This window comes from Coloeus monedula, assembly GCF_965178545.1.
Source record: "Coloeus monedula genome assembly, chromosome: Z".
Lineage (NCBI taxonomy): Eukaryota > Metazoa > Chordata > Aves > Passeriformes > Corvidae > Coloeus > Coloeus monedula.
This window is the reverse complement of record NC_138822.1, coordinates 72,877,692-72,899,310: the sequence shown is the minus strand read 5'-3', so window position 1 is coordinate 72,899,310 and position 21,619 is coordinate 72,877,692. Positions and strand designations below refer to the sequence as shown.

At 36.1% G+C, this 21,619-nt stretch overlaps 1 protein-coding gene across 2 annotated transcripts in view; it reads left to right on the top strand.

The window, feature by feature from the left end:
* WDR70 (WD repeat domain 70) overlaps positions 1-21,619 on the top strand; it is a 130,840-nt gene that overhangs the window by 8,689 nt on the left and 100,532 nt on the right. For both annotated transcript variants that reach the window (XM_082301191.1, XM_082301190.1), the window contains exon 5: positions 2,871-3,072. In XM_082301191.1, the coding sequence (XP_082157317.1) occupies positions 2,871-3,072 (202 nt within the window). The remainder of the gene's footprint in view (positions 1-2,870; positions 3,073-21,619) is intronic.

The following is a 21,619-nucleotide window of genomic DNA, read 5'->3' as shown; positions in this document are numbered from 1 at the left end:
CGAATTTTTGTTAGAAAATTTAGTTTTTGCCTATTGCTCTTTGGAAAACCTGTGTACTCTCACTGACATAATTGATTGCACTATATACTTCCCTCTGGATCCTGTGTTATATCTTGTGCTCAAGAGAAAAATATTCTGTGCTTCCATTTGCTTCTGATGATCTTATATATCCATTTGGTGACATAATGAAGGATGACAAGAGTTTAAATGTAACATGATTGTGTATTGTTATTGGGTGACTCCAATATACATAAGCAATTTAAACAAATGGTAAGGTGGAGAGCAGTCAGGCAATACAGAGGCTTTCCATAATTATCTTATTCTGCTAATTGACTCGACAGGAGAGACCTCCAGGGACCTACTATAAAGGAAAATTACAAATACGTTTCAGTATGCTGAGTTATTAGGTAGGCTCTGATAACTCCCCAGAGTTCTGCCCATAGTAAATTTTCTTTGTTTTTCTTTTTGTTTTTACTAAGCATTGAGGAGGAAGGGCTTGACATGAAAAGCTCTCCTGGAAGTTTTGTATTTCCTTGTAAAAAAGGATACATAGCTTAGTACTTAGAGGTAAAAACAGGAAGCTGGAGAAAGACACATGCCATTGTGACTCAGTCATAATTCAGAGGAACAATCCTGCAACTGACTATTTGAGTCTGAAATATAGGATTTTCTAGTTCTTTTTGTAATGATGATTTTCATTACTATAAACTGATTTAGTATGCATAGCATCTTTTATTCTCCGAAAATGGCAACACTTCACTGAATTTTAATCTTTTTTAAATTATCAGAGCTTTTTAAGTTATGAGAGTAGTCCTTATACTATTTTTTCAGTTAAAAATTCACTCCAAGATGATGTGAAATACAGCCAGTGATTATTTTTGCTCCTGAGCTATTCGGCTGTAGAGAAATATTTACAATGCTTATGGAGTTTAATTTATGCATACATATAATAATTACGCTTTGTGAAATGAAAGCATCTGCTAGTATATGAAAAGGAAAAACCTGAGAAAATTGAGTGAGCGATGTGCAGAGGGTGAACACATGGGGGGGATATGCCCACATGCTTGTACAACTCTCAGAATGTTTTTCATTATTTCTCCTCTCAGTATGCCATCCATGCTCTGTTACAGCTTTCCTTTTTTTCTCCTCTTAACAGCTTGTTTCACTTACTGAAGAGGTAATGAGGGAAAGCAAAAAAAATATTCCTTACACTTTTCTGAATCCTGGGAAAGGGGCTGGTTCAAAATGGTTCTTCTTTCTTTACAGCCCCTGGTAGAGTAAGATTATAAGACTGGAAGTTGAGGGAAACACCACTTGTTTTGTCCTTTCTCCAGCACCACTCCCAGCTGCTGCCAGAAAGGTAGATGGGCTTTTGGTCTGGCTGCATTGGTGTGTTCTTATGTTTGACTTTATCCCAGTCAGGACAGAGGATACCTGTAGCTGTTACTGGAGTATTTGGCTGTCCCTGCCCTGCTTGGGGTGTGGTGAAAAATCACACTGCAGCTCTGGCCATATCACATGCAGAATGGCTGTGCTGCCCCTCAAAATACTGAAATGTTTGATTTGGTCAATTTCCTTCCTAGCAAATGACAGAATGATAAATTAGGAAGAAGGGTAGATACTGTTCTTGGGTGTCTGTAGAAAGGTCTGGAAATTTGGGATTCAAGGATTGCAATAGCCTCCTTGAATCATTATGTTGTATACATCCTTTTCACTGGCACAGCATATATTTGGTTTCATTCCAAAACTAATTAAATAGCTTGGCTTTTGGGGAAAAGATGTGTGGTTTGCTAGTGTAGGAATGCATATCAGCTTTCAAAACACAACTCTTTTGCACATAGCACTTTATGACTCTTTTGCACATAGCACTTTTGCACATAATACTTTATGATGTTAGTTTTGAGGATACCTTACTTGAAGAACTTTGAAGATCCTCATCTGTGCCTCTCATGCTGGAAAACCTTCCCTTTAGTAAAAGGGTATTGATTGTCTCATTGTCGTAGAGTAAGAGAAGTTCTTTTTATTTGGGTTAGATTTGTTACGTAATGATATTCTGACCTAAGTCTTTAAGCTATACAAGCTTTCAGGCATGCAAACCCTGCTCTTCACTTTAACATCTGAGGACCTAAGTCATGTTGCTTTTAGTTTATTCTGTTTTCTTCCTGAAACAGAGTTTCAATTGCTTATCCAACACAATTTTTTTCTGTGCAACTTAGTATCTGCTTGGTGTACAGCTGGTTCTGGAGGCAAAGCAGGGCAGAATTCTCCATCACAATTACGTAGGTCAGAACTGATTTTCTTAGTCTTTTATTACGTTCTTAAACGTTCGTGTTTTTAGTATAGTTCTAAAGTGATACCCTAAATTTAAAAAAACCCAAACAAAGAAATACCTCTATAGTTTAACAAAGACAAGAGGAATTTTTTGTGGCCTGCTCACTTAAAGATTCTGAAAATATAAGCTCCCAAACGAAGTCTGGAAAGTTGAGCTTCTCTCTCTGTATAGACCTTCTGCCCGTTTGAGCGGCGCTGCTCAGGAGTTGCCAGCAGAGGGAGCGCGGCTGTTTTGAATAAATTGCACGAACATGGGCACAATAACTCAACTTTTCAGAAATCTCCCCATGCCAAAAATAATGTGTTTGCACAACCGATTTGGCAACAACAGAATGATAATTTATTGTAACTTTTATAGTCTAGACTTGTGAGTGTTTTAAAAGATAATGGTGGGCCTACCTGTTCTACCTTACCTACTCTGTTAATGAAAGTTAATGTGTGTTTTCCTGCTAATTTTGGTGCTTACTGATTTACAAGAGTGCTCAACATATTTTATCTGAAAGTTCTTCAAACACTAATGCTTTAAATTTTCCTTGCAGAGAGGTAGTGTGTAGTGAAGGTGAGGACAACTCAAATGAAGCGCTAAGTGGTCCTTCCATGCAATCACAGAGTTCTGCTAAAGGTCCAGCTGAGGATACTGATGATGATGATGATGAAGAATTCATTGGGCCACCACTTCCCCCTGGGTTCAAAGATAGTGATGACGACAATGACAATGATGATACAGAGGAGGAAGATAATGTAAGTAGTTTGTTTCTCTTTAATGTTTTAATCCTTTAATCAGTGGGTTCTGATTTGTATGTGCACTATTCCTTTTGATGGAATTTCCAGGAGACATATGTCTTGTTCAAAATGCAGGTTTTCTGTTTTTCTAGTGATTATTCATCAAATGCAAATAATTATTGTTATTTAAAAATTCTGGGATTTAAAACAAAAATTTGCATGTGAATATCAAGGGAAATGCAGCTTCTGTTAGTACATATTGTTTACTTTTTTGATTTCATGTTATAAAAGGACTAGATAAATGAATATTTAATATAGATATTTTTAATGGTTTATTTCCCAAAGCAAATGTTGAATTTTTTTCTAAGAAAGAGGAAGCAGAGGTGGGCTTGAATCTAGGAAGAAAAACTGTTCCAGTACCGTTTTTAGAAACGAACTGTGGTAACTGAGGACTTTTTGTTTGGTTGTTTTTGTTTATTTGTGTTTATTTTAATTTGCTTTTTTCTAAATAAGTGCCAGACCTGCTTGTTGTTGAGCATACAGATTCTTCTATCTATGTTGAAATCAAGAGAACCTGTAACAGTCTAACTTTGGTATCACAGATACTCAGTTAACCAACCTTTCCTTTTAGTTAAAAGGCATCTGGATCTGGCACTAGGTGACATGGTTTAGTGGTTTATGGGTTACAATAGTACTGCTGGGTTGGACCGAATGACCTTAAAGGTCTCTTCCAACCCTGATGATTTGATGATTCTGTGAAAAGATTAATGGTTTGGTGTTTGTTCTTCAGAACTCCCTGGACTGAATATTTTGTGGCATTGGGTTTTGTGTGATGGTTTCCATGTGTAACAACAGTGATAGAAGTCCTGTGAAAACAGCCTTGCTTACTGCTGGTTTGAACCATCTGGTAACAGAAAAAGACCTGTATGTCCTGTTACACAAACACAATCCAAACTCTAAAAAACCCCTGAATTTCCAGGTGTCCTAAAGCTTTCCTTTTGATTTTTCTTTAGTTTTTACTGGGGATTCAGTTTGTTTGTTCTTTTTCTGTCACAACTCTTACCTTGCATATTTTGTACTGATGTTTTAAAATTTAAAGTACTCATTTTAAATGATTGAGAGGAACTTCTTAAGCCAAGACATAACTCATTTTTAGAGTGACCCTAAACTTACGTGATCACAAAGTTTTCTTTTTTCTTTTGTTTACCCACTGGGGATAAGTGATGGGGAATTCTGGTGTCTTAGGTATTTTTATCACTTTGTCTGATTCACTTGATTCACTGTTGCCTATGGATTTCTTTCATTATCAAACTGGACATTTTAGTCTCATATCTTCTGTGATTGTATCTGTACCCCACAGATGACTTGTTCTGTCTCAGGCAACCAAGGAGAGATAAATCTGGAATTTTCCTTGAGAATGACATAAACCTTAAGTTTACTCACTATTGATCTGTGCCAGGAATTCTCTTAACTTTTAGCTGTTAGGGCACTGTGGAGTGAGTCTGTATTCCTGAGGGCATCGTACACTCAGTGGGTTTCAGTTGCTCTGGGTCATGTTATATTAAAATCACTATTTATTTTCTGCCAACTTCTCCAGAATGCCAAAGGCAAAACAGTGTGCAGAAACAGCTGATTTTACTTTAGCCTGTCTTTCTCAGTAGTCATTTTGGTGATTGGCTGTTTTAATTTCTAACAAGACACTGATATTTATTTTTTATTTATATGTATTTGAATAATGCAACAACTGGCTTGATGAAGTGAAGTTACTGGAAACCAGAGTTAAAAGACCCTAACAAAAAGTTTCAGACAGAAAGGTAACTTGTAGTCTGGTGTGATTTACGTTTGTCTGAACTTAAGACAATAGTTACAAAACAGTCTAGCATAGATTTGGTTGAGAATAAGCAGAGCAGCAGAAATATGAGACTTGTGGGTTTTCAGTCTAAACAGTTAATTTATTACTGGGGAGATTTTGTGTCAGTGTGAATGCCGGAGGCCTTTGGGGTCTAGAGCCTTCCCTTACTGCTGCTCATGAACTCAGTTATTTTCTTTCCTGTGAAGGGAATCAGGAAGCAGCTGTGCTTTCCTTGTTTCCTGTTGATCGATTGGTGATCACAGTATGATCTTGCGAGCCCCAAGGAAGGCAGGTGTTGTAGTTACGAGAACTCTATGATTCCTTTCTCTTGCTTGTACATAGCCTGTGGTCGGTGTGCATGGGTGTAGAGCTGAGACAGGAGAAACTGAAAGCTGAATGGTTTTTTTCCCTAGATGTAGTGTGAGACTGTCTCTCTTTTATTGTCATATTTTGCTGCTGAATTAGTTTCTTGAAAACACAACTATCTGTGGTTTTGATCCTGAAGGAATCAAATTTTCCTTTAATAGTTCTAGGTGTTGCAGTATTTAATTTGTAATCTGAAGTCTTGTGAATTTTGTATGACAGATAAAATACACCAAAATACTGGCTTCACCCTGACATTTTCCCACTGTCTCTCAAGCCTGACTTTAGATGTGTTTTTTATTATAGGAACATTGTTTTTTCACTGTTGCTTGTTCAGTTGTTTTTTGCTTTCTTATGATAGACTGTCAGTAGGGACATTTGTCACATTGGGTTTGCTATGAGGCAGACAACTTTTGAGTCCAGGGTTGACCTAGGACTGCCCAGCTCACATGAGTTATTTTATTGAATAAATGTTAAGGTGGAAGGAGAGCTGGTGGTTATTACCTTTGATGGGAATTTTTTATACCTTGGTGTTTTTATGGGAAAATGACTAGCAGCAGTTAATTGCTGAATATTTTGAATTGGCACCAGTATCTTTTGAGTATTATGCATTTTTGTAATTTGTGTAAATTACATGTTATACAAACCAAACATAATTTTTTTTTTAACAGAGCCTTAGATACTGTGTTAAGTGTGTGAATTCTGACTTGAGGTACTTTTTTCCCCAGATGTTGTGTAGGTTCATTTGATATATGCAAGTCTTTGTGGTGCTGTTTTAAACAATTTTTCTGTGTTTGATTACTGTTTTGATATCGATGATTAGTTACATTTAAGAAATAAATACTTAGATTTAATAACTTGCTAATTTAGTATCATTCACTTCCAGTTGTGTCAAAAGTGATGATTCTTAACAAACCACAATATGCTTGTGAGTATTTATGGAAATGCTTTACAGTGCTTATTTTGTAGTAGTGTAAGGAATAGTGCTTTATCAAGTACATTTGAGAACAACAGGTACACTTGGTATTAATTCTCTCTGATATGTTCCTCTTGGCTTAGTATCCTGTTTTATATAAAAGGCTTGCATTAATTTGAGGAGTGAGGAAAATAAGAAGCTGTCTATTTGAGTTGTGATCAGCACTTGCTTTTCTGTAGTTCTTTTTCTTCTAATGGTGTAAAAACTTGGTGGGATTGTCAGTGTCCATTTTTTACATGGTTGTAAGCTGAGAGGGAGGAAGCAGAGCATCTTCTGTAGTGTGAAGTTTTTCAGGCTTGATCTATCCTGTGATCTAAACCTTTCTAGAAAATTTCAGGAAAACCTTTAAAAGAGAAAACAGCTTATTTTGCAAGAGGGCAAATGGATAATGAGGGCAATATTGCATGTGGTAAATTTTGGATCAGGAAATGTGGTAGAGTCTTGGCCAGCTTTTTTTTCCCTGGCAAAATGCACTGGGAGTCTGTCTGAAATCTGTGCACTCAAAATCTGTCTGGAGAGGGACAAAGACCAGCAAGAACAGTTGTGTCAGGATTGGTAGGCAGACAGCTTTAAATCCAGGACATAAACATTTTCTAAGGGAATGGATGACATGTATTAGAAGACTTTAGTAAGAGAGTGTTTATTTGTTAATGCTCTCTTTTATGTGGTGGAAAATTAGAAATGTCATTAGAAAATGTGCTGAGATCTTTAACAAAACGTAATGCAGTGTTAGCGTCTTGTGACGCTTTTCCTGGCTTGAGGCAACAGGTAAAGATGATTGTTGAAAAATTCGCCAGATGGATTTGCAAGGATTTACCTTCTGTTTGGAGCTGAGTTACAGTTCATTCTCCTTTGGAACAGAGAAATTTTTCTCCCTGCAGCACCAAAGGGATACAAATCATGTTGTAATTATGTCCCTGAAACAAGTACAGCCTTGGGCCTCTCTTCAAGGCTCAAGGCTGCACTCTGATTTGCCATGTTTTCAAAATGATAGCATAGCTGTATTTCAGGTTTTAGAATTATTTGGAGATATTTATAAAATTTTTACAGAAGTTTAACAGGACGTACCAGTTAATACTTTCTTGTTCAGAATGGAAGGAAGCCATTTCCTGCTGATTTAGATGGAGAATTTAAATAGACTGTAATTGCTCCAATTAGAATTTGGCTATGGTACCAGACTAAAAATTATGGTGCTGTAAAAATAAATAAATGTTGTGGGAATTTTTAGTCATCCTAAGGATTTGTAAGATTTAGACTGAGAATTGTCTGTCCTGTAACTGCTGAATCTGATTTACCCAGTCATGCTTCATCTTGTCTAAAGAGGAAAAAGTATAGTAAGCTGAACAAAGCAATTTCTGTGTATGCAACAGAGACAGAAAAGTGTGGTTTTGAGGGCAAGAGGCATTGTCTTTTATGTATTTCTAGTTATTGATAAAAAATAGGTAGCAGTTACCCCTTGCTTTCAACTTGCTTGTGTGTTGTCTTCCTATGTAATGATGAAGAAAATGCTTTTTCCGTATATATGCATAATATGTTCTTAGATCTTAACAATGAAAATGAGGTAAATGTGTTTTATTTATATTGAAGTTTGAACAAGTTGTGGCATTTTTTTAAGGATCATTGATGTGGTTACTGGTGGTGCAAAGAATGAGAAAGATTGTCTCCAAAGTGAGTTAAAATGGATTTGCAAACTTGGCAAAATGGAAAAAACAAAATAATCAGTCCCTGTCTTCCAATGTGAGAGAATCAAACAGAAGCTGTAAAGAAAGGAATACCCAAGAAGCAGAGCTCATCATCCGAAGAGGAAGCTAATAAGCTTCCCTTAGGAAGTGTTGGTCTTCGATAAAAAGGTGTGGGGTATTTGCTCATCTCCTCTTCAACCCAGTGCCCCAGAGTTCATGGTTACCGGTTGTTCCTAGAGTTTACTTGCCAAGATCTCTATTGGTTGATTCTGCAGAATTTAGTAAGGCCAATCCTTCTCTGCTGTCTATCACGCCATGCCTTTTGGTGGATGATATGAATTTTAATTAATTTGTAATAGGACAGAATATGAAAATTTTTAGAATGTTTCCTATACAGATAGGTACTTAGGGTCCTGTGAGTTTGTTTCCAGAAATATTTTGTGAGAACATTAATAGGCATGTATTTGCTGACTATAAGGTGCTTCAAAGTTAGAGAGAGGTGATTTATCACATTAAATAAAATGTGATACTGAACATAATTATTGTTTTTACTGGCCTTTTCAACAAAGTTCAGAGATCTTCTTATGTCCTGTTTTTACTGCTTATCAGCTCTTTTAGAGAGCCTTTAACAGGTCAACTTTAGCTGGTGAAGCCTGTAGAAAGCCTTCTTTATGAGCTGCTGGTACCACTTCTGTGTTTGAAGAGAAGGCTGTTGAGAGTGATGCAAGGTGTTCTTCATCTCAGAACCAAATATGCTGTGGCTGTAAACCTTCCACAGCTGAAACATGGGATCCACATGCTCATCCCTTCTGAGACCCTTGATTTCTTTATAGCCGGAAGACTTTGTGGAAGCTAATGTCCACTACTGCCCTTGGACGGATAGTAGAATTCTAATTTTTTTTCTGGCAAGTATGTTTAAGGCATGCTTAACCTTGAGACTGTACAATTCAGTGACATACCCCTTAAGAAAAAAAAATATTAAGTCTTTCTAGGCATGTATTTTGCACATTTATCTCAGTCACAAGACTGTATTTTTGATACAGTATTATTTAACAAGAATAGGTAGTTGGAAATACTAGGAAATTTTGTACATGCAATGGTATATGAACATTCTATCCTGAATATTATTTTCTTTACTTCCACTGGAAGTTGGGATCTTTGGAGGTGAAGATAGCGAAACTAACTTATTCTCTGAGAACTGAAAAAGTTTACAGTCAAAAGGAGGTGGTGACTACCTCTTTACATGATGCTTGATGCATTTTTTGGCAGTTACAACAAATTTCCAATATACTTTTAAAAATAGATAGCCTATTGTTTCCGTCAGTGTTAGAATATAGAAAATATTTTTAAATTTGGCCAGGGAACTAGCAGCAATGGTCACACTGTATTCGACCTTGACATCACTATGGAAAACACAAATGGAAGATAGCAAGTTTTCTCTGTATTTGGCATGTGAGTGTTATCTTTTTGAAAAGTTGTTTGTGCTCTAAACAGAATAAGGAGAAATACAGGTACAGAGAACTCTTGCTTGAATCAAGAGGAAAATGCAGTGGATGATAACAAGTATTTGAAAGATTTATGGTGAGGATGAATAAATAACTTTAAAGGATTGCATTTGAAGGAAGAGTGTAAGTGACATGCAGTTACACTTCCTCTCCAAAACAAGTCTTCACAGGATTTTTGATGAACAAGTGATTTATGTTAAGCTATTGGAACTACAGACCAGACTCCAGGACAATGGAATCCTTGGAGAGCAATTTTGTTGACTCTAGGAATGTCTGCTGTTTGTTTAAAAGACGGCTTTGGATTTTTATGAATGTGAGACTACCACATGTATTGTTTTACAACTGCTGCAATGGCATCTCTTATTTGCAGGTGGGCACTTAGCAGTATACAGGGACTACACATACTCGATGCTAACAGAATCCAGATCACACAATAATCACACTGAACTTCCTTCCTTTGCTCCTGCTTATCCTTTTCTTTGTATTTTAAAACCTAACAAAATTATTTTCAAATTCTTAGGATCTTGGATAGTATTTTACTGCTTTACCTTGTGTACTATTTATAAATGTTTATTTGATGTACCACTGTAACTAAAGACTAATAAATATTCAAATAACCAAATATGGAAAGAAGAAAGACTTTTCTCATTTCCTTTCATAAACCAGTATAGTTACTTCCTCCAGAGGACCTGAATAATCATAAAAAACCAATTGTATGACTTTTTACTAACCATGGCTTTTTGTGATCCAGTTCTGAGGCTTTTGAAATGTGCTTTTGTAAACTGTTTATTCCTTTATTCTACTTAGAAGTATTTTAATTTTGAACATTATCAGTTTTAAATCTGTTGGTTCTGTAGAAAAATGTCTTGAAATGTCTCAAAGTACCTCCTTAATGACAGATAAGATAAAGACTTCTTTTTCAGCTTTCTTCTAAGATCCTGCATCTGTTTGTATGAGAAAATTAGTTTCTTAAACAAAAGTTACATTCATATAAGCATCATGTGCAAGAATACCAAAAAGGGGATATGTTATGTAACCCTTACTTCTCAGTACAATATAAATAGCTCAGATAAGACTTTTATGTAGTAGCATTAGGGGGCTTCCCATTCACTTTTCTAAAATAGGGTTTAGTGCAAATAGCTAATAAATAGCCATCTCATGAAGCTTAGGTTCATTATTTAAGGTTGGAGAATTAGATCCATTTTCATGTAAATATTGTGTTGGCTTCAATGAGACTGCAGAAAACCTTCAGTTTTGTAAGTGGGACTGAGTATGCATACTCACTGGAAGTACAAGTAGCATACCTTTACTTTTTCACTATTGATGAGACAGAAGACACAGACAAAAATATAGTTTGCTTCTACCAGAAAGAGGGTGATTTGTGACTTTCATTTTTATTTCCAAGTTTAATTGGTTAACCAGTGTTTAATAAATGAAAGCGTATGGTATGTTGCAGCAAAGTGTCCTCTCAAGGTGCAGATAAGAAACTCGTGAGCAGAGCAATCTCTTCTTAGCCCTAGTACTGCCAGCTAACATCAATACACTTCTTTTTTCTTTTCTTTTTTTTTTCTTCCCCCACAATTGCATAGAGGGGCATTGAAAACACCACAGATGCACACCAGCCTTCCTGGAACTTATAGTAGTCTTGCATAGTTTCTGCAGCCCTCTTTAGCAGCTAGCTTGGAAACAGTTTCACAGTAAGTAGTACTATGTCAAGATTTTGATTTGGATTATGTGGATGTGTGGAATTCACTTCAGTGAGCATTCTCATGTGGTGAAACACGAGGTCTTAAATAAGGGTTGAACTCAGTCAGTCATGGTGGCCTTTTGCAGTACAGAGGCCCCATAGGTCATCTTTCATGTAATAATGACCATGAACCATGTCATGGTTTGGGAATGGTACTCCCCAGTTTAGTACTCCCATTAAAAAGAAAACCATGAGCTGCTCTGCTGCCTCCCTCTGGTGGGAGACATAAAAGGCAGAGATCATGGGTTGAGATAAGAACAATTTACTGGAAACAGCAATGGGATATGAAAGCAAACAGTAACAGTAAAAGTGTTAATAACCAAAGTGTAGAAAGAGAGGGTGATTCACATGGACTATAGTGGTATTTCGCTATCACTTACTGTAGGGTGTGTATTTGTAGATTAATTCAGGTGTCAGAAAGAGCTGATAACCTTTATAAGAGTTGCAATGTCCTATGAATCAGGACAAATTTTATATTAATGTCTGCCTCTACTAGCTTGTGTGAGTTAGCCGTTCTTTTCCTGTTAGCTAGTACAGGCAAACTATAGGACTTAATACTTTTATTTAAAGAGGGAAACAGAAAAATAAAGAAATCACTTAGGTTACACATATAGCCTTTTTCTTTTTTGTCTCATGTTAGAAATGGAATTGTCACCTTTGGAAGATTAGTTGGCGGATGGAGAAGTTAGTTAGGATTTTTGCAGCAGTGTGTTTCTTTATTAGCTCAGTAACCTTAGAAGTTTCATGCATCATCTGGATTTGTAAAGGTTTATCTTTTTCTAACCAGCCTGTTACTTGGGGTATTTTGGAACATGCTGGTCTCTTCAAAGAAGGCAAATGTGTGTATCAGGCAATGTGTGCCATCTCTAGGCATGAGCTGGCTTTCAGTGCCACCAGATTTGTAACTTTTTGCAGTACATATAGTCAGTGTATGTGTCTTGCAAAGCTGATGCCACAAAGTAACTGCTCTTAAATATAAGAATAAAGATATTTCTCAGTGACAATTCTTCTTTAAGTACATTTGCTACCTTTTCTACTGAGTACCAAAAATGTCAGAAATGGAAATTCAGAGGAAAATTTAAGTAGCTTAATCATTCTCAGTGTCTACAAACTGCACATGCCTGTTTTGTAAGTTCACTGTGACACAGAGTGCTGAATCATTTTAAAGACAATCCCTTCTTGGTCTACAGTGTTAAGTCTTGGTCTTCATAAGCATTCTGTGCCATTTTAGATGCCTTAAGACCATCTAAAAATAAATTGGTTTTTATCTCCATAAATTTTTCCTGTAAAAATATTAAAATTCTGGAGAAGATGCAAACCCCCATGTACTAGTTGCTTTTTTTATATCACTTGTGTATTTTTCATACATTTACTTTTCCTCATGTTTAAAAAATGCTGTCTCATTTGGATGACATGCATGGATGTGTGGGCACACAAGGTTTAAATGTTGGGTCACACATAAGAGTGTGATAATTTTTTACTCATTAAAAGTGTATTATCCAAATTTAAATTCTAGAAATAACAATGCCAGAGTAATGGCAGTATATCTCAATAGAAAATAGTTTAAAAATTCTGACATGGATTTTTTTTTTTTCTGTCAATGGTATAATAACTAGCTGTTTAATAACTCCATTTGTTTTAACTTGGCATTTATTACATTTCTTTTCACAGAGTCCTTCAGAGTTGTTTCTCTGTTCTATGATGAAATGTTGCCTTATCTGGCATTTTCTTTGGTGAGGACAGCCAGTTGGTTTGGGGCTTCTTTTTTTGCTTTTTTTCTTTTTGCCAAACCAGTACTCTGTCATAATTGATTGCTCTTCCTATGGTTCCTTTTAGGGATTGGGCATTCTGTTGATCCTCTCTGTCCCTTTCCTGCTTGTATCCCTATCTCTTATGACACTGTCATATTTTTCTCCTTTCTGTAAAGGAACTTCTGAAAAATGTATTTTTAAAATAACAAATGTTTATGTTTGTGACAGTGCAAGCCTGTAAATAGTAAAGTTTCTGCATTGGACAACTGCAATTTTAAAGGCAGATCCTTTCAATTATCTGTAAATTAATGGTGTGAGGCTTAGTCTAGTTGCTGTCCATAAAATACTTTTCTTAGGGAAGACAATTACGATACATTGAATAGACAGTGAATTTATGAGAAGGCCTAATGGTAGTTTCCTGTGATTTTTCAGTGTCTTGTTGTCCAAATAAGAAACTGCATTCAGTTCTTCAACAAATGAGCAGTAGTAAAATAATTCAATGCATTTTCAGCAGAAATATTAACTCCCTTGAGTAAAATAAATGTCACTAAATCTAAATCAGCCATAACTATGATATTTATAAGGCAATTTTAAATAAGCATCTGCCCAATTCACATGATAGTTATGAAAACTAGTCCTATCCTGTAAAGAATATAATAGCTGTCAGCTGTAGTTTAACTCTGTCTTTTAATGCAATTTGCATTAGTTTACCTCTTTAGAATTGTCTCACAGTGTAGGAACTAATGGAAGCTGCAACTGTGTCTGATACTTCCAGGGAGTATCCTCATGATGGACTCTGCAACCAAGTTTGAGTGGGTGGGAGAATATCACAGAAATTACCCAAGTTCTCTGGGAAAAATTTGTGTCTAGCTGCATCTTGTGGATGGGTGTCTGAAGAAGAGTTAATGTTATTCTGAGTAATACTTTAAAGTATTGAAAATTTCCAAAGCATGGAGAGAAAAAGAAATGGAAAACGTGGGATTGCAGATTCATGTTTCCTTCCGATGGTTATGTATTTTTTAAACCTACTTGCTTTCCGAGTATAGCAAGAAGATTTTTCTTTTTCTTCTGGAGTCAACCTTGGCACTTCTTGTGTGTTCACCTTTTTGGAATATTTGTTAGTGATATTTTTTTTTGAGCATTTAAAAACAAATTTATATGCAAATGAAAAAGTATTTTTATGCTGTGTTTTCTCTTATGATTACATAGCTACTAAGTAACTGGCTCCTTTTCGGAACTAAATTGAGCAGGAGAATTTCCCAGTAATTAGAACTTCCTAAAACTTCCTTTGGTTTTGGTTCAAAGCTCCTTGTAGGTATTGAAGTTTTTGTAGATAAAGAAAATTAAATCAGGAGTGTTAATCTTAAAGAAAGATCATTGGTAGATTTAGGCTTTCTGTGTTAGGAAGTTTGCCTTGCGGGCCATGAGCTGATGTGAATCCAAACATGTGCAGAATATTTCTATTTGAAATAAGTTGACTAAATAGTATTTAATTTATCTTTAACCTGTGACAACTCATCTTTCTTCAAAGAAAACAACCCAGCTTTCGATTTTGTAGGGGCTTTGAAAACACTGTGTGGCAGCCCCTGACGATGCACTGCCTGACCTTGCTGTGTGCTGTTCTTCTTGCTAAAAGGCATGCAGGAGGCACACTGACAATAATCTCTCAGCTTGGCACTTTTGCCGTGAGAAGGGCTTACTCTGTAAGCATTAGGCTTAACATACCATACCTTGTTGTAATTACAAGTTCTAAGAAGGTCATCTCAGGTCTTTCATCCTTTGGGGTGGATAGGTAAAATTGCCTGCAGTTCACATTATAGCTTTTGGGTTATTTGAGTTCTTTAAGTGCAAGTTTGTGGATATTTGAACAGTAAATATAATCTTGGAGCAAACATGTAACCATATGAAAAATTCTAGTGTCTTAGACAGAACTCTCCCACTCCCTTTATTGTGCTAAATTTTAATAGTGCAATTTCTATCTGCCTGGTCCCTGCCAGTATTAATAGATACTTGTAAGTCCTTGATATCCACAACCAGCTGCAAAAATCTATTTATATGCATTTGCTCACTCTTTCTAGCTTGTTACCTCACCTATGGTCTGTGCTACTGGAATTGTTCAGTATCATAGTGACTGTGAGGATTTCAGAATGCATGAGTACATTATAGTGGGTTTTAATAATTCTTGTACCTGTTTGTCTCAAATTGATGATTGTGTTTTAAAAGCAGGATTCTTTTGCTTTCTCTATTTCCTTAATTCTGTATTACACCGAAATTCTAAGGGTAAATGGTTCACAGGTAGGAACAACTTACCCAGTGTCAGGGTTTCTGTATTTTAAATGTTTTTCCATTTTGATAGATTGCCCTACATGGTCATTTCTGAAAGAACTGATTTATGAAGTGAATATTAAACTCCCTAATTTTACTCCTTACATAAAGTAAAGGAAGTTTCTCTCTGTCTGTGGCGGTTTATCAGATCTCATGAGAGGAACCTAAAGACAAGGGGTTGCCATCATTCTCTACAAAGAGATCCAGTTTTGCTGTCTCAGACTGGATATTACTTGTGGTAGCTAAATGAACTGGGGATCCAGTGTATCTGAAATATATGATACAGAAGGCCAGGTAAGTTCTGACAGCAAGAATGTAAAGAAAAGTGCCTTCCAGTGACCCGTACTTTGCAATTTTTCTGTAAACTTAATAATGGCATTGAAAAACTCATAGCAAAACAGTTTGGTTCGTAAGCATATCTACTGTCCATTTTGTGTGGCTCCCAAGAGGTGAAATGTAAATTCTTAAGAGGCCTGGGAAACAGTCGAGTCTGGGACAGCAGTAGGTGTTATGAGAGATAGCATTAGTTTCAGAACTAAACCATGTAATTTAGTGGATCACACATTCAAGGGGGATGTCAAACATGAGGTTAATGTGAAGAATTTGGGCTTACAGAATGAATTCCAGAAACAGGAGTTAAATTCTGCCCAAGTGCAGCAAACTATGCAAAATTGGGAATCCTTGTTTTGGCTTCCGTATGAGTTATCTGGAATATGTCCATAACAGGGAATTTGAACAAATATGAGCAAAAAATCTTGGACTGCATTTGATTCAGATTATTTTATGGGTTGTATGTTCCTTCCCACCACTTCATCCTTTCCTGTGAAAAGCCAGTAAGTTTTTAAGCTTGCTGCTTCTCTCACGCACATTTTTGGGTATTTCATACTTTTGTTTCTCTTTTGATAGAATAGCATGTTGGACTTGCTTGTTACAGGGGAAGAACTGCTAAAGGATTTTTGAGCTTGCTTTTTTAATGGAAACAGTAGTTATGGAATCATGCATTCCCTAGGAACCTCCCCAGTCAGTCAGCCAGGAGGCATGAAATACCATGTATCTGTTTTCTCAACAACAGCAAGACCGCACTTGTAACTTAAGCGTTATACACAAAGGTTGTTATTTTTTTCCCCTTTTGTGGGGTTTTTTTTGTTTGCCTTACATCCCTGAAGGACAAAGCCATGGAAAGCAGCCCTGCCAAGAAGGACTTGTGAATGAAAAGCTGGAAATGACCTGGCAATGTGTCCTTGCAGCCCCAAAAGCCAAATGTGTCCTGGGCTGCATCCAGAGCACCATCGGCAGCAGGGGAGGGAGGGGATTCTGCTGGTCCCCAGCAAAAGAAGGACATAGACCTTTTAGCTTGAGTCCAGGAAAGGGCCACAAAGGTGCTGAGAGGGCTGCAGCACCTTTGCTATGAGGAAAAGGCTGAGAGAATTGGGACCTGGAGAAGGGAAGGCACTGAGGAGACTTTATTGCAGCATTCCAGTAAGTAAAGAGAGGAGCCTCACCAGAAAGATGGGGACAAACATTTTAGCAGAGTCTGTAGTTATTGAGCAAGAGGTCATAGAACTGAGCTAAAAGAGGGTTGATTTATCTTAGATATAAGGGTTTTTACACTGAGGCCAGCAAAATGCTGGAACAGGTCACCCAGAGAGAGATGGTACATGCCCCATCCCTGGAAACGAAATTCAAGACCAGGTTGAACAGAGGTCTGTGCAACCTGATCTAGTTAAAGATATCCCTGTTCATTGCAGGGGCATTGGACTAGATGGCCTTTACAGGTGCCTATCAACTAAACAATTCAATGATTCTTTATAAATAATAGGCATTAATAATGGTTTCTGTCTTGGTGGTGGCTCAGTTAACACACCTACTATATTTACTGGAGTATCAGGATAGCACGCCTGCGAGATGGGACATTTTATCCAATTTAAAACATACAAGCACAAAAGCAAATGTCATATTGAAAATTTTACGGCAGATATGTAGTAGATATGTCGTCTGAAATCTGGAGTTCTTTGTATCTATGGACTGTGCTTTTCTTTCCTGACTCTTGCAAAGAAAGTAATTGTAGAGCTTCATCTGAATATCTGAAGTTGCCATCTTTGTATGAACTAAAAATATATTGGTAACTCTCTTAAGACCAAGTTGAAGATGCATGTTGTTGTTAATCCATTTCAACTAGGTTAACAAGTTTATTATGTATACAATTAATAGGAATTTCATTTGAGTCATATAGTCCAAACTTAAATTTTAGATTGTAAAGGAAGATTTTTCCTGTAACTCAAGTAATATTTGTAGAATATGGAGTATCAGAAACTTATTGAATAAGGACAGATATCATAGGTTGTATCTAATCTACATTTTCTGTATGTTATGAAGGAAGAAAGATATATGAGATCTTAAATATTGTCAATAAAAATCTGTGAAATGAGGCATTTCAGTAAGGTATGATGTTGAATTTTTGTGTTCTTTTTCCATGCACACAGCTAAAGTGTTGTCTGTTGTCAAGACAATGGATCTTTATCTTAGTCTGGGTTAAAAAGTGAAAGCATTGCTTCTGTATACTCTTACATCTCAGGCTGCTTGAGGAATGACTCTAGTAAGTGTTGGATTTAGCATAGGTGACATTCCACGGAAAGATGTGTTGAGGTCTTTGTTCTTTTCCTGTATAACCCAGTACTGAGCCATACTGAACAATTGTAGTTTGATTGTGTTGTAGAAATAAATGGCTGTCTAGTTCTGTGTCCTGTCAGGTTTAATTGTAATCCTTTGGAATTTTCAGACTACATTACATGTATGGAAGTGGTATTTTTGATACAATATGCTGGAGGGATCTCAACATACATAGGTACTGTAGAAAAATATACCATATAAATGCATAGAAGACAAGCATGTTTTGTAATTGTTGGGCACAACATTTTACAATTATTTGCTTTATAATTACAAATAAAACTAGGATATTCACACTAGTTACCATTTTTAGCCTAGTGCTTAGTACTTGCCTTGAACATTTTGAAAATTATCGCAGTGTTGTTGGGTATTACAACCATTTTAGCAGTATGAGGTACATAATCTGGCCTTAATGCACTGCTTTCTTCTGCCATAAGCTTTAGATAAAAGAATATGACTGGGTGAAGCATGAAGGAAGGTGTGTTTCTTCCAAGCATGGATGTCAAGTCTATACAATAAAAACGTATCTTTTCCCCTTTCCAGATGCATAGTTAAAGTCACTTAGCAATTTATTCTCATGTCACATTACATAAAATTGTGCTGCTATAATAGAGCTTAAATGTTAATGTTTTGAAGGTAATTTATGGGTGGCATGGGAGAATTAGTAATCGAAACAGTAATAGAATTGGAACCAGCTGTGGAAGCTACATAGGAAATTGTTCTTCCTTCCTGCAGTAACAGAGACACGCTGTAATTTTTAACCCTTGTCCCCCTATCTTCGCCCTGTGGTTGCAGATCTTCTTTTCATGACTAGCTGACAGACACAAACACACACATACACTTTTAATTCCTTACCCTAATTATTTGGTAAGTTTGTAGACAACTGCAGTCATTGTCACTAGGTGGGATATTTTGCATAAATTTCTGTCTCTCAAGATCCTGAAGTAAGCATTTAATGAACACATTTTACAATAACAGTTGGAGAACCATTGAAAAGGGGAGTTTGTGAACACCTCTCTCTCTCTTGAGCTGTAATTGTTTAGTTTCATGACTAGTGTTTTTGCTAAGAACAACAGGATCCCTAGGGAATGTGAAAAACTTCACCAACTTTGCTGAAAAACTAATAGCAGATTCCTTGAAAAGGCATTATTTATTCCCATTTTTTCAGATGAGGAAACTGAGGTATGTATGAGTGAAATAAATTGCACAGTTAAAGATCAAGGATTGGTCTACACCAATGGTGTATTGTTTTAATTTTGGTCATTAAATCACAAACAATTTAAAAGAGATGGCTTGCTTATGACGTTGCTGTTATACTGGTATAGAGGTTTTATCATCCTGATGCTTATGAAATTTTATGCTAACATGTTCACCAGAAGTCTTAAAATGAGCATAAGGCTCTTTTTTGATATGAGGCAAAATGCATTTTATTTCAGTTGTAGTAATACTATATCTGTTTTAGATAGCAGCGCCAAATATTGATCATCTATTGGTTATGTTGGTTTTTTTTAAGTTTTGATGAGTCCAGAATTAAAATCTTAAGTGTATTGCTGCTGATGGACTTAATTTCACTGCTTAGGCAATTTGCAAAAGAAGTTTTAATACTTATTTTACTGCATATATAATTTTAATGTACTTTTCATAGAAGTGCGTGTAGCTAAAATTGATTTTTGCTGCATGCATTACAAAGGCTTAATATTATCATTGACTCTTTAAATGTAGAGAGCGGAGGAATATGTTTTTGAAAAAAACATGTTTAACTTTGTACATTTTTCTGAATTGTAAGATACTTCATAAGTACTTTTATTTTAAGACAGAGGCTAAATCTAGAGAACAGTAAAGCTATTTTAAAGAATGAAAAACATCTAAGTGTTCATGGTTTCTCTTGGTGAGTCAGGTGAAAGAAGTTCATGCTCTTTTTTTCCCTAAAGTTTGCCAAATGGTGATAATGATAAAGTGTCTGTATAGTTTAGATAAAAGATGTTTTGGAGCAAGTTTAATGTAAGTAATTAAGTGAACTGGCTAGCAGGCTGAAAACATTACGCATTAACGAATGTTAAGTTCATTCTGGTTGTGCATACTATGTTTTGGTTTTGGATTCTTTCATGAGTGTCTTTTATGGCATATTCCTTGTGGTAGAAATCTCCACATGGAACCTGTGGTACAAAATTCTACACAAGCTGAATGTAAAGTAGGCGAATGCCTGTTTGCATCTGAACTAAACATTTGGCACTTCTACTCCAAAGACTCTAAAAGTTCACAATTATTTGTCCTTTCTGATTTTATAATTAAGCTATGGTTTGGAAACCTACCAACCTGAACAGAGCTTTCAGAGTTTGTTTTATTTTTCCTCATTGTCAGCTGATCTATGGTTGTGTGAGCTGTTTTACTGTTGCAGAGTAAGTGGAAGTATTCCATTATGTTAAAACAAAGTACTCTATTCAGCTCTAAAGAATAACCTTAACAGAGGATATGCCTGACTGAAAATGCTAGAGATTTTTTTCATTCCTAACATGGCAGGTAGCAGTAATGTTTTGTATTTTTTTACTGTAGTAAAACTGGCTTGACTGAACACAGGTGCTTTTTGGTGGTACATGGCAGTTGTACATACTGTTTCAGCAAATATGAAGTATTTATATTTATACGCATTTGAAACTGAGAAGATAAAGATCAAACAGGTGGGTGGGTATGTGAGTGGAATGTAACTGGAACACTCAGCTTAAGTAAACCTGTCTCCCAGAAACTGCAGAAGAAACTTGAATGACTCCAGGCAATTTTAGATTTAAATCAGTTTTATCAATGATAATAACTTGTTTTAGAAAAGGCTCAAGAGAATTTCTTCGGTATACATTGTGAGAACAATTGTCAGATCATAACCATGACTTCATAACTGACTTCATAAATCAAAGGTTTGTTACAAATTTAGAAATTTATCTAAATGAGACTTTGGAATCTAGATGAAAAATAGCAACCTCCTGACATCTATCTAAGAGTAGCCCCCAGAAGACAGATCAAGCAGGCTTTTTGCTGTACTTCAGAAGTATGGTGTTTATATCTAAAAAAGGTGCTTGCAAACATGCTGAGATTCTATTTGTAATACCTTTTCTAAACTGCTAAGCCGTTGGAGTCTTTTCAGAAAAGGATGTGCTGGTAAGTGGCGTGAAAGGGAACAGGAGAGTTAATCGATACTACCTGTTGTGTCATGCCGCAGTCTCTGAGTTACCATTTGACCCATCATGTAATAAAATATGTTGTATCTTACCTATAATAACATTAGAAATTTATTATTTTTAGGCAGTTGTGTTGGAATAAAGTTTTAATCTAAGGTCTTTCCCCTTGCTGGTTGAACGTGACAGAACGCTTAGGTTTAGATCATAAGAAAAAAATCACACGAATCTGTGAATTAGATGATGTTGGGGGGAACTAGCCACAATATTATTTCCATATTGAATAGTTAAATTTACTTCCTGTAGGTATTTGAAAGGAAGTTCGTCTACTTAAAGGACCTTTTAATTCTTGAGTGCACACTGAAGCAATACCTCTTAGTTCACTAAAGGAAAGAATAACATCTCCGTGATCTTCCTATACTTAAAATTCAAGATGTAAGTTCTGCGCTGTTTTGACTTACCTAAATTAAAGGCTAATATAATTTTGTAGGGCCCTTCCAATATTTCTGTTAATTTTGAAGGTTTTCTGC